Genomic DNA, 18,049 nt, shown 5'->3' with positions numbered 1-18,049 from the left:
AAAGACAAAGACCTCTCTGCCAACAGAGAGATCTTCTTTGTACATTTGCTGAAAAAAAGGATTGTACAGCTTCAAAATAATATCACAGCACAATGAACCCATACAGTGCTTATTAAATAGGCTATTTCCTGCCTGTGATGTACTCAGGCAAATTACATTTTGTCTTGACTTAAGACATTCCAATTGAAACCAATGGCGATAAAACACAACTGTGACTGTCGAACACACACACACACACACAGGGGGTAGACATACAGAGAACGGTAAAATAATAAGTACAGTACTGGGTACAGCTTTCCAATTAGGTTTCAGCTAGTGATAACTTATTTGATTCTGGTTAACACTACATTTCAGTGAGGAAGTATTTTGCTACAGTTCTTACATGTCACTGGCAATGGAGGAGTTCCTGGACATAGATTTCGGTGAGAGATCGTAGTCACTGTCTGAACGGTACAGGAAGGACTCCCGCCGACTGTGGACGAAGTTGGCCTGGAGGATGAGCCCTGATCCAGGACTTGCCAGGGGATCCAAAGGACTCCGCCCCGAAGATGTGCCATTGTCGACATCGAAACTGCATGGAGGGAAAGAGAACAAAAGCAATCAATCATTCTGTATGCAATGGGGCTGCCACCAGAAAGTCGTGTGGGACACTGCTGATTTTCTATGCAAGTGTCCAATGTCCTATACATATCTGAGCATGGACTTGTCCAAAAGCACCCTCCTGAAGTAGGAATTGATTTCCTGATATCAATATGTATAGCATGGTTGGAGAATTAAGCCAACACTATCATTTTAGAGTAGGGCAATTAGCATACTTTCTGGTGGTAACCAATCATAATCATTGCACTACTTCAATTTGGAGAACGATTTGGGAACACAAGGTTTCTATTTAGAGCAGACAAGTAAATTTCAAGCATAGGCCTATTTTAAAATATTTTAGTTAACCTTTCTCAGGGTAATAAAACACAAGCTGCGTACAGTTAACTTGGTCTGACGCTCTTATACCCCACAGCAAATGAAATTATGGAAATTAAAAGTGCTTTTTATGAGTAACCTTTCTACCGCATGATATTATCTGGGACTCAAGATACCTTAATGTACTCATGCCCTTGCACAGATCCTATTGATTTCCAGACACTGTTCCAGAGACAGGATTTGTAATCTGATCCAGAATAGCTGATTTACCATTTTCAATGGTTTAAAGATATTTTAAATGCAATCCAATACACGCAAAATTCAGATATCAATAGTTTCAAAATGTTGCATCTTTAGCACATTCACTAGCATAAAATGCTGTAATTAAACCCTTTTCTGTCTATGGTATGCATTCAAGTTCCAAAAATAGGAAACAAATCTGCAGGTCTGGAGTGTAGCCAACATCTAGACACAGCAGTTAATTGTGTATGTTCATAAAACAACTCCAACATGCATGACAGAAGAAGCGGAAACAGATAGCTATGAAACACAAAATAAAATCTGTCTTCACAGACGTGCCAATGGATATGATATAATATGTATTCCTGAGTTGATAAACTATTAGTAACTGTGCACTATAATGATTAAGGCTGTGTTTTTTCACGGCTATCACGGATTTCACAATTTCCATGAAATGTACTCATTGCCATGTACTGTAATATATAGTTCCCTGTCAATGAAAATTCCCATTTCTGAAAGAATGGTGTAAATACACATTTTTTTATAGCACTTACAAATAAATACAGTACATGTTTGCTTTATTGTTGCACGACCTGTCGCATTTATAAACCTGGCAGCGGGTTTAGTTTTCTTCCAGTAAATGATTGAACACATTTTATAGAACTGCAGATTTTTTTTAAATGCCTTCAATGAACAAGACACCAGCTACATCAATGATAAAAAATATTTCTGCTAAAGATCGCTCTGTCCAGTACAAGAAGGGGATATTTCATGTGTCAGTTGTTATTTTTATTTTTATTTATGTTTAGTTTTTTGGTATGTATTTGATAATTTGCAGATGGTGCATCTGACTTCATTTTCAATTGGACTAAATAACTACATAGTTCTATTGCTCCTTCATCTTGTCTTTATTGATCATGCAAGAGAGGGACACCTTGCAATAAGATTCCAGGCTTGACGCCGTTGTTTGATTTCTGTTGGAAAGTGTTACGTGAATAGCTCTGACTGACTTATTTTTGTTCATAGATATCATTATAAATGAATGACGTAGCTGGGCATCTAAAAAGAAACAAAATATGTATTATTTCCATTTCTAATGGGAAGGAACATTTTTGTTTACTACAGTGAAGGATAAGTGCACATGTCTTATATCTTATGTCATGCAAATATATCAGCAACTAAAAGGGGTAATCTGGAAAGACATCACACTATAATGCACAAGGAATTTAAAGACGATTTTCCATTAAATAGCTCTCTTTGAACAAAGGTGAATTGAAGGCGGCTTTGAAGGCTCAGCAATCTGTTTTTACCAAACCGGCAGCAAAAGGCCAGCACTGAAGCTTCACTCAGTCATATACTAGCAAAACACGAGCACACTTTTCAAGATGGGAGTACTTTTCAAGATGCTACCACAAAAGAACACATTCTAACAATTTTGCAGTTGAAAGGTAGAACAAGAAGAGAAGACATATGCAAGGAGTTTAAAAGGTATGTGGAAGGGGCTCCCGAGTGGCGCATCCAGTAAAGGCGCTCCGCGTGAAGTGCAGGATGCGCTCTATAGCCTGGACGTCGCGAGTTCGAGTCCAGGCTATTCCACAGCCGACCGTGGACGGGAGCTCCCAGGGGAAGCGCACAATTGGCCGAGCATCACTCGGGGGAGGGAGGGTTAGTTCGACCAGGGTGTCCTCGGCTCACCGCGCACCAGCGACCCCTGTAGTCTGGCCGGGCGCCTGCGGGCTTGCCTGTAAGCTGCTCGAGAGCTGCATTGTCCTCCGACGCTGTAGCTTTGGGTGGCTGCATGGTGAGTCTGCAGTGTGTAAAGAAGCGGTCGGCTGACGGCACACGCTTCGGAGGACAGCGTGTGTTCGTCTTCGCCCTCCCGAGTCAGTGCAGGGGTGGTAGTGGTGAGCTGAGCCTAAAAATAATTGGCCATTCCAAATTGGGAGAAAATAACAATAAAAAAATAATTGGCAAAGACTAAATTAAAAAAAAAAGGTAAATTAAAAAAAAAAGGTATGTGGAGAATAAAGTTCCAAATTGGAAGCTTGTTTTGTTCACTACAGATGGAGCACCAGCCATGATTGACACAATCTCGGGCTACATTGCTTATTGTAGAAGTGATCCGACCTCCCCTCTCTTGTTAACTGCCACTGCATTATTCACCAGCAGGCGCTCTGTGGTAAAGTTATTAACTTCATGCACGTAATGAAAGCCGTAGTGAAAATTGTTAACTCAATATGAGCGACAGCACTACAGCATCGCTTGTTTAAATGTTTACTTGATCAGCTTGACGTCGCTTATGGTGAATTGCTCCTCAACACTGACATGAGCTGGTTAAGCAAAGGCAGGGTCTTGCAAAGAGATTTGGATCTCTTGTCTGAAATCGAAATTATTTTGCAATCTAGGAATGCGGGCTATTAAGCACTGGATAATTATCGGCTTCCTGATTTGCGTTTCCTTACTGACATTACCACCAAACTGAACAACTTGAGCTGTGAGTTGCAGGAAAGGGCAGTGGTATCTTGCATATGATCAGCACAGTGGGTTTGAAGATTTCTGAAAAGAACAATAAAGTGTTGTTGTACTTCCCAAAACAATTTTGGGAAGTTTGAAGACAAAGAAAGCTGGGTTCAACCAGAACTTTTCTCTGAACTTCTGACTACACTGGTAGATGAATTCAACAGGCGATTAAGACTTAGGGTTGATAGAGCCAACTGTGATGTTTGTTGAAAATACATTTCTCCAGGTAGACATTACTGAGTTGGCTGTAACATTTTAGCATATGTTTAATGTCCAAAGTAGTGAAGTAGAAATGGAAATCATTATGCAAAGGGACATTCTGCTGAAAGATATGTCCAAAGACTGTGACTTTTGGGGAATTGTTAACAGAAAAAGGTACCCTCTTCTTTTGTCATCTACTCTGAAGGTTAAAACTTACTCTGGTTTCACCTGCCTATGTGAAACTGAATTCTCTCAAATGAAAATCATTAAGTTCAAATACCGCACCCGAATCACAGATAGCATCTAGAAGACAGCATCAGATTGGCTGCATTACAAAACAAACTTTGAGAAACATTTTCTATACAAGTATAAAATATGCAGTTAGGTGTAGCATTCTAACAGAAAATAAATACCACAACCTTATACTGTATATGCAATGCTTCAGAGCGGCATGTTCTATAAATGGAAACTCCATTTATCTTCACACTTTATTCAACAGAATCCTCCCTACATCTTTAAACAGTGAATGACATTGGTAGATAATAGGTTAGATAAACTAACATGAATGATATAAAACATCCATTTGGCAGGCAGCCCTGGGCTTGAGCAAACAACCTCTGATTTAGTACTGTATATGAGACTCTGTGAAGAGAGAAGAAGGGATTTGCTTTTGTAAAGAGTTTTATTTATTTATTTATTTATTTATTTATTTATTTATTTATTTTACCAAGCTGGCATTAAGAATTAAAACAGGCAAATGAAAAAGGCTATGTTTACAAAAAAAAAAAAATAGAGGTAGCACGCTATGATTGTAGCACAGCTATTCCTGATAAAAATCTATTTGACCCAGTGTTGACAAACCCCCGTCCATAAAAAACCTCTAGGTGAATGATAGCAAACCTTCAGAATCACACTTTATACCTCTCGAACAAATGTGCCGAGCGAAGTGACAATAATTTTTTTTTTCTTTTAGTATGAGGGCGCGAGTTCCTGTTTTTCTAACTGTAAGCACACAAAATTAGTCTTGTGAAATGTTCAATATCTACTTAATTTATTAAGAGATAATTCATGCAAGTAGCACTGAAATCCACCTTTAAATACAAAGCACATTGTGTTAAGTTACAGTACAGTAAATTCTTCTTGATTACATAGCCTGTGTGCCTAAAAGTCTTATGCAATTAACTACAGTATGCAATTATTAGTAACATTTGAAGGTACATTTGTGAAGCAAATGTCTGTGTAATGTACGTATATGTTCCTTATAATTGCATATTCTGGTTAAATGCATATAACTGTTAAGTACATGGGATATACAATTAACAGAAACTACTGCATGTGCATTTTCATAAGAAATTTTCTTCACTTTTTTAAAGTTAACAGGTATGCAATTAATTGTATACTTCGTAATCCTCTAAATGAACCATATATAGTGGCACACCATGGCTAAATTGTAATACCATTGGCACACAATCAAGCTAGACAACAATACTGACAAGTTACCTCTCATCAGCAAAATAACTTTCAAGCTGTTTTTGTTTTTTTCTTCATTTTCCAGAACGTATATTCTGGCTGGCACAACACTCTTTACAACTAAGTTAACTTTCTCTGCAACAAGTACCAAGGCCCCACCTGTGCCCCTCACTCAAATTCTATGCAGCACAGCCTAGGAGTCCTAATACCTGCTGAACATCAAGTGCTCTTATGTTTTGGCAGTACAAGTAAATCTAAAGTCTGGCGAAATTCTATAGAGATCAGAGGTAGTGGCTGACAACAGGCATGATGTCACAGAGCATCCGCCATCTTAGTAAAGGAAGGACTTGCACATCTAGAAAAGCAACTGTATTTCTCTCAGTAAGATGAAGTTGTCCCTTGAATGTGATGCATTTTAATCCATGGAACAATGCTAACTGTACTAAACTGGCACTCGCCAGTTGTACCCGAGAGCTTCACGCGGTCATTGAGAACCCGCTAACACACAATCTTGTAGCAACATCGTAACTCAATTTACATATTGCAGAAACTTTGTTAAAAGGTTGTGTGTCAGTGGGAACTAAGTAACAGTTTTGTTTTATAACAAAATTACACTGTATTGAACACCCTCAAGTACAAAGCGAAAGTATTATTACGGTCTTTATATATGATCTGGTTAACAAGGGTACAGTATGCAAAACGCTGAAAAATGAACAAGCAGAAGTATGAATTTGTATTTAAAAATGGAATTAGATCTACCATTGTTAATAATAATAATAATAATAATAATAATAATAATAATAATAATAATAATAATAATAACAACAACAGTTAAATCCACTAAAAGACAACCCTGTAGACATCAGATCACAGGCGTGTAGGCTATGCTTACAGCACAATCATAATAATAATAATAATAATAATAATAATAATAATAATAATAATAATGCAAACTTCTAAAATGTTTTGAAAAATGAACAATAAAAGCAATAAGTATCATTATCAAAAAAAATGTATTGTTTAATCTCAAACTTACACATTGTTAATACAACAAAACACGTTAAAATACACCAAGAGGTTAGTCTCTGGCCTACTTTCAGCATGCTTAAAATTATCAAACTTTTAATAACGTAATAACTGCATTAAACAAATATGCATTACATGTAGGCCTTAAATTGCGTTTTCTATTATTATTATTATTTATTAATCCTGAGAGTCACTTTCATCGCTGTCACTTATTAGCAGTTCATTACACTCAAGTTCCTCCTCATCTTCCTCAGATTCAACAGCAATGACAGAGACCCGGCGTTTAATAGAGACCTGGTGTTTATTTACAATATCTGCCAGCTGACCTGGCATGTATTGGAGACAGGTGATTATTTGAGACCTGGCAATTATTTGAAGTTTTACGGTAGGTACAATGACGGTATGATGACTTCAAAATTCTAGAAAAGAACGTTCTATTCAGGTGGCCAACATTCGTTGTAAACATAGCCATGCTGTAGATTCCTTATTTCAAACAAGTGTTTTTGTTTCTTTCAAAACTTCTGAACAGTAACCACAGGGAGGTACACATATTTACAATACACAGAAACAAGCAGTGTCCGTACTTAGACATGCTGCTGTTTAACATTCATTTAATCCTAAAAAAAAAAAATATATATATATATATACACAGTATATATATATAGACAACCTTTTTAAGAGACTTACTAGTTTGTAACTTGGGTAGTAGTTGGCAAAACAAACAGTGTTTACTGGCTGTGCTTCATATTCTCTGGAAAGACGATTACAAGGTTAAGGTCCCTAGAGTCCTACACTGGCGCCTCGGCTCACTCCTGCAGTTATGCCACTGCCCATACATGGCCACTACATTGCATGTAATAAACTATTCTGCATGTATGCAATGCACGGAATGTCATTGTTTATGCAGACTTCACCATTATGAAGTAAATATACAAAGTTGGACGGAGTAATAAAACAACACAGTCAAGCAACAACCTAACCATTCTCTAAAAGGGTAAAGAAAAACTGTATCAAGGCTCTCCTGTCTATAGCTACCACTACTGTACAATTAATCCAATGTCAAAATAGCCAGCTGTATGTAAAGACCGCTTGTCTCTAAAGGTCCAATTTAGATGGTCATTTTATAAGTGTACATGACTCAATATATAGGACCTATGTCCTACCCATTGCAACACGTATTTTAAACACCCTTAGTCTTTAGGCTGAGTCTGAAATACAGCTGCAGTAAGTTTTTGTATCTATCTCACAAGGCCTGGTAAGGGAATGTCAGTTACCACTCAACAAACAGGGACATGAAAACATATTCCTAACCACCAACTGTTAATGATTAGGAACTGGCACAGGATTCTCTGTGATTGCTCTAGCAGGTTTTACACTGGTTTAAAGAAATCAGGAAAGTATTAGATTTGCATTATTCATAAAGATCATGCTGTCTTGATATGCCTCTTGAGATAAGAGAAATAAAATGTCACAAGACCTCAATGGGCATAGACAGGCATGAACTCTCACAAATCCAGGGGATTTGTAGATCTGATGTGATTGATCTGTAATACTACAGTAGGTTTTAAAGCACTGCTAAGCTAAACTCTGAATACTTTTCCAAATGCCTTTTTGTCTGTCATCTACAGGTTCTGATAAAAGCAGATACAGTATCATATTTTATAGGTTGTGGACAGCGTAAGGTTTTCAACAGGGTATTTAACCTACCTTTTTTACCTCTTAGACATTGGATCAAATCCATGCAAGAGGCCCAAGACTAACTGGCAGAGCTGTACAAAAAGGAATTTGCATGGAGCCTACTGGCATATTGTCTGAACTATAACCAGTGCCACTGTCCCTACGCTTTCAAGTACACTGAATTCACAAAGATGCCCCCCCAAAATAGATATTGCTTCTTGCATTAACCTTATATACATATATGCACAGTAAGTTTACATCAACTATTGGTTCATATTATACATCTAATCCATTTTCAAACAGCACACACGGCATCAAGGAGCTCCTCAGTTTTAAAAGTTGAATGTAGTAACAGGAAGCAAGATCTATACCTGTATATACTGTAGCATCCTTTATGTAACCAGCTGCTGACACAGCTCTCAGAGGGCCATATCAAACTACCCAGCATTGCTACATTAATCAGTAGATCCTTCATCATGAATAATAGATTTGATTCATGCCCTTCCTTAACGAATCTCACAGGGGTGCTCGAGTGAGGCCCTTTAGGTCAGGCCCAGCTGTTTATGTTTCTGAAACTGAGTCAAAGAAAGGGACAGTAAAGAATATTCATCACTTCGGATCATAGCAAATCTTACAAAAAAAAAAAAAAACCCTACTGTATAATGAAACCAAACCAAACACAAGATTAAAACACAACATTTCTAGTTAGACAGGCCAACAACTTAATTGGTATTTGACACATGTACACCTGTACAAGGGAAGTAGCAGAACATATTAAAACTGACAGCTAGTGACACTTACTGTATCTCTGTCTTCATAAACATATAGTTCGGTAACACATTAAGTGTCTTTAATTCATGTGTATTTATATAGTAGTTACTTAGCAAATGCATGTGTACTTACACATAATTACAATGTTATTATGCATTGTTACAATCTACTTAATGTGTACATTTTTTGTGCATTAAATAACCCTAATACTAACCCTATCCCTGATCCTTTTCTGACACAACTTTGTACTTACATATATCGTGCAAAAAGATGTCCATGTTAAGTATATAAATACACTGAAAATAGAGACATGCAATGTAAAGTGTTACCCATATTTCATTGACAGTGGCAAATAAATCTGTTTAGCTTTTGCTTGGTTAGCTGAATAATACAGCATAGATTGATTAATGGGTTTATTTACTGGCCCATGATACTTACTGAAATACAGCAGAGCACTATGCTGACCCTGGGGATGAAGTCAAATTCTCCCAAATCTTCATCATGAAAGGAAACATATTCAATATGTGTCACATAAATACATGACTACATACTGTAGTTCCATACTGCATATGTGCAATGTATTAAATAAAGGAGGTCAGTGCCCCAGGCCCACACCTAAAATTAGCTTCCCCTTTGTGAGGCAGCCCCACTAATCCATCATGCATGCTTCCTCAGAAATCTTACTCTGCTGTAAATTCTACATGATTCCACAGTGATAACAAATTAATACCCTTGTTTGAACAGACCCATATTCTGTAATTTGGAACAGCCAGTAATAACCCAGAAATGTAGTAATTTACAGTCAACCATCGAGTTCACACTATATAGGGACTACCTGTAAAACTCCACAGAGATTTGTAGACAAAGGAATCAAGTAGTTCTATTATTTTAAGTCACCAATTATTTTTTTTCTTTCAACTTTCAGCTACATTTAAAAAATCGTCAAATATTGAAAACAGTGAATCAGTACAACTGACAGCCAACATGACTTAACCGTTTATGAATAAATGAGCGCTTAGGATTTCTCATCAACCTTTATTTCCACAGGTTTTGTACGACAAACACATGCATTTGCATCACAGGTAACTTTGCCAATCCAAACAGTAGTAGGCCTATATGGCAATGAAGCATTTTCCTAGGACAACCCTCAACCTCTGCCATGGTTTTGAGCGTCACTCTACTAAAGTATCTGCTTTCTGAAAAACGCAGTGTTGGGGGCTTTAAGTGGTGTTCTTAATTATCTTATTAAGAACACCGCTATATAGAGTCAGGGAAAAAGAGTAATAGTAACGTAATTTAATAGTCAAGGGCGTTTTGTGTTAGCACAATATTGCTTCTACACAGGGGGAAATCCTGCCTATTAAAAAAAAAGAAAAACATGTTGGGGCTGGCTTCTTACTGCATTTTAAAGATACAGTGGCCCTTATGATCAGAGGAGTAGTTTTAACAGAAAGTTGTTACCGGATTTACCAATTAGGTAAATTATAAGAACAGGACATATAAGGAAAACAATACAGAGGCTAAACTGTTTGTATGTAAAAATGTATTAAAAAAATAAAGATTCATATTTTAGTATGAAATTAAATATCTTGTAGGACACTGCAAGCAAAACAAAGGTCACTATTTAGCAACAAGTCCAAAAAGGTTGGAACATTTTCTGATATAAAATGGTATGGAATAAAACTAAGTAACAACTTAGCTGAAGCTATGAGCAGTTACATTATTGTTAGTTGTAAACTATTAAAATCGTTTATTCCTCTCAGAACATGTCTTTTAAATATGTAAGATGTATAGAATAAAGATTTCAGGAGCATTACATAATGCAAACTCAGAAGAACAAAGTGACGTATCCAATCCCATTTTCTCACACAGCTGTGATCTGTTCCAATTTGATTGTTCATTGCTGGCCACAGTACGTACTGTGCATATGTACCCTACATGTATGATCTTGAAATCTGTGGCCTATTACAAAACTCTTGTGTTGTGTTACTCTTCCAAGAATGCTTGTTTCCATCAAGATAATTATTCTGACCTCTAAAAAATGTCCAGTCCTTATTACTAAATTAGGTGCCCTGTGTAAAAAAAAACAAATTCAGGGAAGTTTGTTATTGCTGTCTTGGTTACATGTGACATTAATTGAATGTGACGTCAACCAACTGTTTTTAGTAAGTAGTTATTTGTAATGGAAACAAAAAAAATGGAACTATTAGCTTCAATATACCAAGCTCTTTATTTTCCATATGTTTTTGGAAAACAGAATATGAGTATTTTTTTAAGCATAATGGCACATTTACAGAAAGGGATACAACAACTATAAAACCATCTGGATCAGTATTATAAAAAGCAACACACAATGATTATCCTTGAACAAGGACATTATCCTTTCTATTCTTATTCAAATGGCCTTTGCTGTAATACTGTTAGGGCCAGCAATGCTATAAACCTACTGATACAGACACACTTTTGAGTCATTTAATTAAAGTTCCTAATTATGTAACTTAAAAAAAAAAGTTGATGCTAAAAGCTGGCTTTAGTATGTTGCGCATTATCTTTTAATCTCTTTAAAATCTATCATAATAGTATCTCATACAAATAGTTTTTATCTCGGAATGTGATGCCGTAATGGTTTGGTACAGTAAAAATAGTCGTATATGACAAATAAGAGAATAGTTTCTGTCAATTAAGTTAATAGAAAATCACAACAGAAAAACATTGTGCTAATTTTTTATATGGGACAGCATCCATCATGGCAAGAATCAATCATGAACTAGTATTTTTTATTAAACATTTTATTTTCTATCATGACAGTATGCAATAGGGTTCCTTTTTATATTTTCCTTTTTTGTAAGTAAAAAAAAAAAAGTAAACTTTGAAAACATGCCCCAATGTGTCTTTTTTTTAAATACATATCATTACATCCCAGTGTGGTCTGTAATATATCTGAAGTTTAATTTTTCTTTTAAACTTGGTAGATGTCTATATTATGATATAACTAGTCTTTATGGTGACTTGTCTGACACTGTTTGGCACCTTAAACACCATCTTCTAGTGCAGGAGAAGGTGTCCACACCACAGTTCAGGAAAACAGGGCGGTGCCTGTATATTTATTTTCCCAAGTAAATACAAAATAAACAAACAAAATCCTAACTCCAATTTGGAGCGCTGATGAAACTTGAAATCAGCCCTAGCTGACAACCGGATGGATGAGCGGTTTACTGAGTACAAACACTACTAACCTGTCAACACAGTAACACGGAATGATTGAACCACACTGGTACTCAGACAATGAGTCTCAATGGGTCAATTGCAATTAACTTGTAGATTTACTATGGAGCTGCGTACTAAGTTGCAGACTAGCTAATACAGTACTATCTCAGGATCATCCCCAGCTGCGTACTAACTTAGTACCAATTGCAATGAAAAAAGATGCGTAAACAAAAGTTGGGGACTAGCTGATCCTCATCTTTAGTACAGAGCTCAGGATTAAGCACTTTATTGCAGTGTGCTACCAAACAGAAACTGAAGCAGTGCTACCAAAATTCACAGTGTGTATTAAATAATGAGCACTAATTAAAGTTTGTTTATCCTCTAACACAGCTTCATTAATTTTGGTGGTGTTTTAGGAAAATTAGATCTGTATTAACCTATTTTATTATAGCTGATCAAGTACCCAAACAAGTTCTTTGCTTTACTGAACATTTCTTTCTTAATCCATACTTATTCAATAGTTCCCGCTGCATTGGCTTTTACAAATAAGTTATATTCATTCAAATTTAAAAGAAAAGTAATAAACAGTGCAATTAAAAAGCAAACAAACAATAAACTAAACAGTGCACCATCTAATAACCAGTAAACAAAACATCTTAGTATTGCATACGGTGCAGTACAACTGTATTAAATTACCATAACAAGTTACAGTTTGTATTAAAGTCATTCAAAGTACTGTACTCCATTCAAACAAAATGTTTCCACATCGGGCCATAAACACATTCCTCCTCTATCAGGCCGTTATTCTTTCGCCATATTTAAGTTAGTCTTTTCGTCCCCAGTCACCTACTGTTTTTTCGGCATTGCGATTGCCATGCATTTCGGCAAATTCATCTACGCGCAATTTCAAACCTGTTGTGTAGCATTTTCATTTTTTATCTGTCTGTCCTACTTTATCCAGTCTCAAAGACTGACACCTGCATTATTATTGCATATACACCGAATGGAAGACGATGTTTACTCGGCTTTCTAACCAATAGTGTGGTTGCTACGGATCCCAGGGGCGCGTTCAGTCTGAATGTTGACAAATCAATTTTTCACGAAAAAGAATACACACAAATAGGCTGGTCAAAAAGTCCAATATGTTACACCACAGTCGACACACTGGTATTATACCTCCGCCATTTTGAAATGCTCATGAGTAATCTCCTCATAATGTTAGCTAACGTTACGAAGCGCTCTCTGCGTGCAGGTCGTTCACCAGAAAGCGCCATGTAACGCTCTGGAGCACTCTGCCTATTGAATGCACCCCAGGATTAATTCATCCTGGCTCACTCCCGTACAATATTGAAATACACTTCCCTGGTGATAATCTACTTAAGAGATATGTGTTCCTTCAGAACTGGTTAATTGGACATAATTAACATAGTACATCCAGCCGTCACACTATAACTACTGCACACTATACCATGGACGTGCTGGAAACGCATGCCCAGGACTTATTTTCCTTTGCTTTAACATTTATTTACAGTAACAAGGATCTTGATTGTTTATTAGGTTTTACATTTGGGGATTTTAGTTGTTTACTATGAACTAGCAAATGCTTTTTAATACACAGTTGAAGTGTCATGGGAACTCTTACAGAAGATTGCAACAATCTGTAAGATTTATTTACTATTACGTATTTGTGTATTTCACTTGTGGAATGGAGTTTATGTGTTTACTATTATGGGAGCCTGGCAATTGAAGAGACTGTTTAGTGTTTACACTGTTTCTGCCAAAGTGGTGCACAACACATCCTGGCATAGCAGCGTCAAAAGCTGAGCTTCCATACTGTCAGCCCATACCAGCCAAGCAGTAGCTATGGGGCTGCGTGACAAGCTCTGCTCCCTTCGGAGTTTCCGTTCTCTCCACACTGACTTTACCTACGCTCTCGGCAGCACAGCCCTCCCCAGGGTGCTTATTTTCGGTTTGCATCGGCCCCCACAAGGGATCACCCACCAGCTCCTGATGCAAATGTAAGCACGATAACCTACATTATTATTATTTATTTCTTAGCAGACGTTCTTATCCAGGGCGACTCACAGTCATAAACAAAGATGCATTTCATTACATTACATGCCATTGGCTTAGCAACCTCCTTCTTTTCAAATGCACAAGGCCTAAAACAATGAAACACCATCTCAGGAATCAACAGAAACAGTCTAGCTATGAAGCTGCTTAGTGCGGAAAAGGATAGGTTTGCTGGTAAAATCGTCCCCTGCATAACGATGACAGTTATATATATATATATATATATATATATATATATATATATATATATATATATATATATATATATATATATATATATATATATATAATATTGTAATGTTTTTTCTATGAACTCACTATGAAGTGTTCCACAGCCTAACACATTATTTGTCGCTTCCTTCATTACTAAATAGCAGAAGGGATCTGACTTGACTTGACGCAAATTTGAAAACTAAAATTAAATATTTGGAAACTAGTTGTCTTTCCGAAAGGAGACTCCACCCACCAATCATCTACGTTCCCAGTTTAACCAGTTAAATGACCCAAGTGCCACTATTTCTGCCCGCTGGCCGAGTCATCTTAATCACTGTACTGCATTTATCATAGTCAGTGGCTGAGGTGGGATTTGAACCGGGGACCTCACGCTTACAAGCCTGTTTCTTTAACCACTGGACCACACAGCCTCCTATTGTATTTTGTAACTGTCTGCTCTATGGCTGTTCATATTGAGCATAACCACCTTCCCCTCAACAACCGTCATGTTCGCGTTGGGCATAACTGTTTGCCAATTGTTCACCCATCAGACATATCTCTCACCAAATGAATACATTTTCATTTCATTTTCAACTAAGTGGATGTCTCCTTTCTGAAATCAGAGCTATCAGTGGAAAACATGCAGTTCAGTAGAGCAATCTAGACTCTCAACCTCTGTGGTGCATCTATTGAACTAAACGTATGAGCACAAATAAGTAAGTGAAATATTTATAGTAATCATATTTTCATGTATTTTCAATGTGTGGTTGTAGAGGATGTGTAAACAAACGTAAATCTAGGAGTGATTGCACAGGTCCTACGCCTCTGTAAAGAAAAGTGTGTTTTAATGATATTCGTGAAGCAGCTGGAGACTGCTGTTGACTTATTTAAGGGTACCTGTAGCTTGAACATACAATACATGTGTTTCTCAAAGTTGTGCATGGCGCCTAAAAAACACAGAAACCTAGACTGTATAGACGACTCCTGCATGCATTCAATAAAGGTTTGCAGTTGCTGTTACTGATGCATGTGGATTGAAATCTTGCTTGGAATGTTGCTTTTGAAATGTGATTATTCTCTATATACAAACAGGAATGAATAACACATGCCAAAACCTGAATCCATCTTTTTTTGTTTAAACTTTTCTTTTCCTGATGAATGAAAAAGTACCAGTACTGGTGAAAGGTGGATTAACAACACTTAGAACTTACTTAACATTTTTCACTGAGCAGCAAGGCTTTATTTTTTAACATTTTCAGCACTAGGTTACACTACCAAAATCAAACTGTTTAAATAATTGTAGCTATATTTCCTATACTGCAATAGTATTCTGCACTGTTAAGTAGCCTTCTTACCTAGACCAAAATACTGTATATTTACGCAGTGCTCAAAGATTTTATATATGCATTTTCAATAATGTGTGTTTCAGAGAAGGTGTTTAGTGATGAAACTTGGCATGCCTATTCCTCAGCAAATAGTATTCTGTCTTTTTTGCATTTATGCCAAACGCGCACCTTTTGTGCATACAGTGATTGTTGGTCATGATGATCTATTTTGCAATGTTACTGATAGCTCTCATTTTGTATTTACATCTGTGGCAGGAAAAGTATGCCACTGCCATACTGTTTAATTTGGTATCCATGTTAGAAAAGGTGCCAGTCTCTGAACACACCTTCAACAAAACAGACTGCTTAAGCTACATAATAAAGATACAACATCCAATTATTTACCATCTATTTCGTGAATCCCAAACATCTGCTTTATGTAAAAAAAAGTTAGGAAAATGTATTCAAAAATATAATTTGTGTTTACTAAATAACCTCATGTAGATATATACACTATACACACTATTGGGACAGTAGTAGGACACAGGGTGGAAGGTAATGTTCAAATAGTTCAAACATGATGTGTTAGGTAGAAATGTTATTAATAAAAAAAACAAGTACCTAAATTATAAAGACAGATTGGGCTTTTTCAAATTGTACATGAGAATACAGTAACTGTAACTAACAGCATTTAGTGAAAGAGAACCAAGAAACCAATCAATGAAAGAGACCCTTTTTCAGTTTGCAATTGTCAGAATAATCCAGGAAATTAAAACATTTTACAAATATTGCAGTATAGCATGTAGGAGCGTTGGTTGTTTACTTGTAATCAGAAACAAGTTGAATTCTCATCCATTTAAAAGACAAAATACAAATACTGGGTAGGCTTGCATGATATGAGAACTGCTGTTTTGTTAAGTCAAGCACCTTTTCTTTTGTTTGTGAAAAATACAGAGGGTACCTGTCATTACGCTGTAATTTTGTCTGCATCGCTCTTGGTTTTAAAGAGAAAGGTCTGTTATTTGAGCCTTCTGAAGGCATTTTCCTGTTTGTTTTAGTTCAACGGGAAGCTGACACTGTCTAGTTATGTGGCCTAAAGCAGAATAGGACTGGATTCTAATCTATATGAGGAAGACAAAAAATAGATTGTAACGTAGTGACACCAACTAATTTCACCACCTCAAAGAAACTTCTAAATACTAACAACTAATTCATTCATGTTCTTCTTTTAAAGGAAGGGTAGTGCGGACAACATTTCACTTGTACAAAAATAAATTCAGTAAGTACTCGTTGTCCTCAATAAATAAAGGGAGTTTACTGTACTGGAGGTGACTTAGTAATCCAAAACAGCAGCAATAAAAAGAGGAAAAAGAGTTAAAAATAACTTTACCTAAGCACATCTGTATTCCTCAAGGAGCTGGTGGACCGAGACCTAGGCTTCAGAACAATGCTCATTCTGAAGGTTACAATTGCAAGCTCTCTCTCTCTCTCGGAATGTCAGCAGGAATATTCCTTCTGTAACTCTACAGCTCTTAAATTCCGTTGCCCGTGGCAAGGAAAAAAGAAGTGTTCTTCAAGAAATCCAATTTGCAAGGAGGCAGAATAAAGAAACGCACATGATCAAAGAAGAACACATTCATGACTTTGCAGCAGCAGTATCAGTAGCTGCACTGAGCAGCTCTCAGTGTTCCACACTGGTGACGAAGTTGAATGTTTCCTCTCCTCTCTGCCTTGCTTTTGACTTGGGAGGTATTGCGCTCTAATATGTGCGTTGTGAAAGTCACAAGGGAGTCCAGCAGCTGAGACAGCCTCCAGATCCCCTGCAGCTTCTACAATGAAAGCCAACTGGAACTGTTTACAAGTTGCTGACACTGAGCAGGTTCGTTGGGACGTGACAGAGGGTAGAGCTGCTGAATGCATCACATTCTCAGCATGACTAGACCCCCATAAGGGAATGAGAGAGAGACTATCTGATCATGGGGCAGATCTCTATTCTGTTTTGCTGCAAACTCAGCTGAACGTAGACAGCAAACTACCTTCTCTGAATCGTTGACGTCAATGAGGGAGAAATTTAACTCCAAGGAGGTTAATTCACTGTGAAAGCTCTTCATTAGCAAATTACAATCAAACTCCACTGAGTATATAGGACACTTTTTTTTTAAATTAGCACAAACAAACTAGCAGGACACTTCACTTCTGGAACTACAATAATAGGAACATATGATGGTTATGCATATGACAGTTCTAAAAGAGCAAAGCAGCAATTACATTTAAGCAAATCAGCTGTACCTAAAGTCTGAAATTTAGTATGTTGATAATAAGCTACTAAGCAGTTCTGGTAAATTACATATTAACAAGCTGTCTGGAATTTCAGGGGATGTTAGGTAATGTAATGTCCAAAGCTCAACAGG

At 36.9% G+C, this 18,049-nt stretch overlaps 1 protein-coding gene across 11 annotated transcripts in view; it reads right to left on the bottom strand.

Annotated features, from left to right (window-relative positions):
• The window catches only part of LOC117425413 (cAMP-specific 3',5'-cyclic phosphodiesterase 4D-like), a 354,582-nt gene that overhangs the window by 61,420 nt on the left and 275,113 nt on the right, over positions 1-18,049 (bottom strand). For 10 of the 11 annotated variants that reach the window (XM_059012627.1, XM_059012640.1, XM_059012616.1 and 7 more), the window contains one exon: positions 383-571. In XM_059012627.1, coding sequence (XP_058868610.1) covers positions 383-571 — 189 coding nt within the window. Of the gene's footprint in view, positions 1-382; positions 572-17,028; positions 17,365-18,049 lie in introns of those variants that run through there. The other variant, XM_059012660.1, reaches the window with a different exon arrangement.

The sequence above is a fragment of the Acipenser ruthenus genome, chromosome 1 (genome assembly GCF_902713425.1).
Source record: "Acipenser ruthenus chromosome 1, fAciRut3.2 maternal haplotype, whole genome shotgun sequence".
NCBI lineage: Eukaryota > Metazoa > Chordata > Actinopteri > Acipenseriformes > Acipenseridae > Acipenser > Acipenser ruthenus.
Note: the sequence above shows the minus strand (reverse complement) of the source record. Positions and strands in the feature narration are given on the sequence as shown.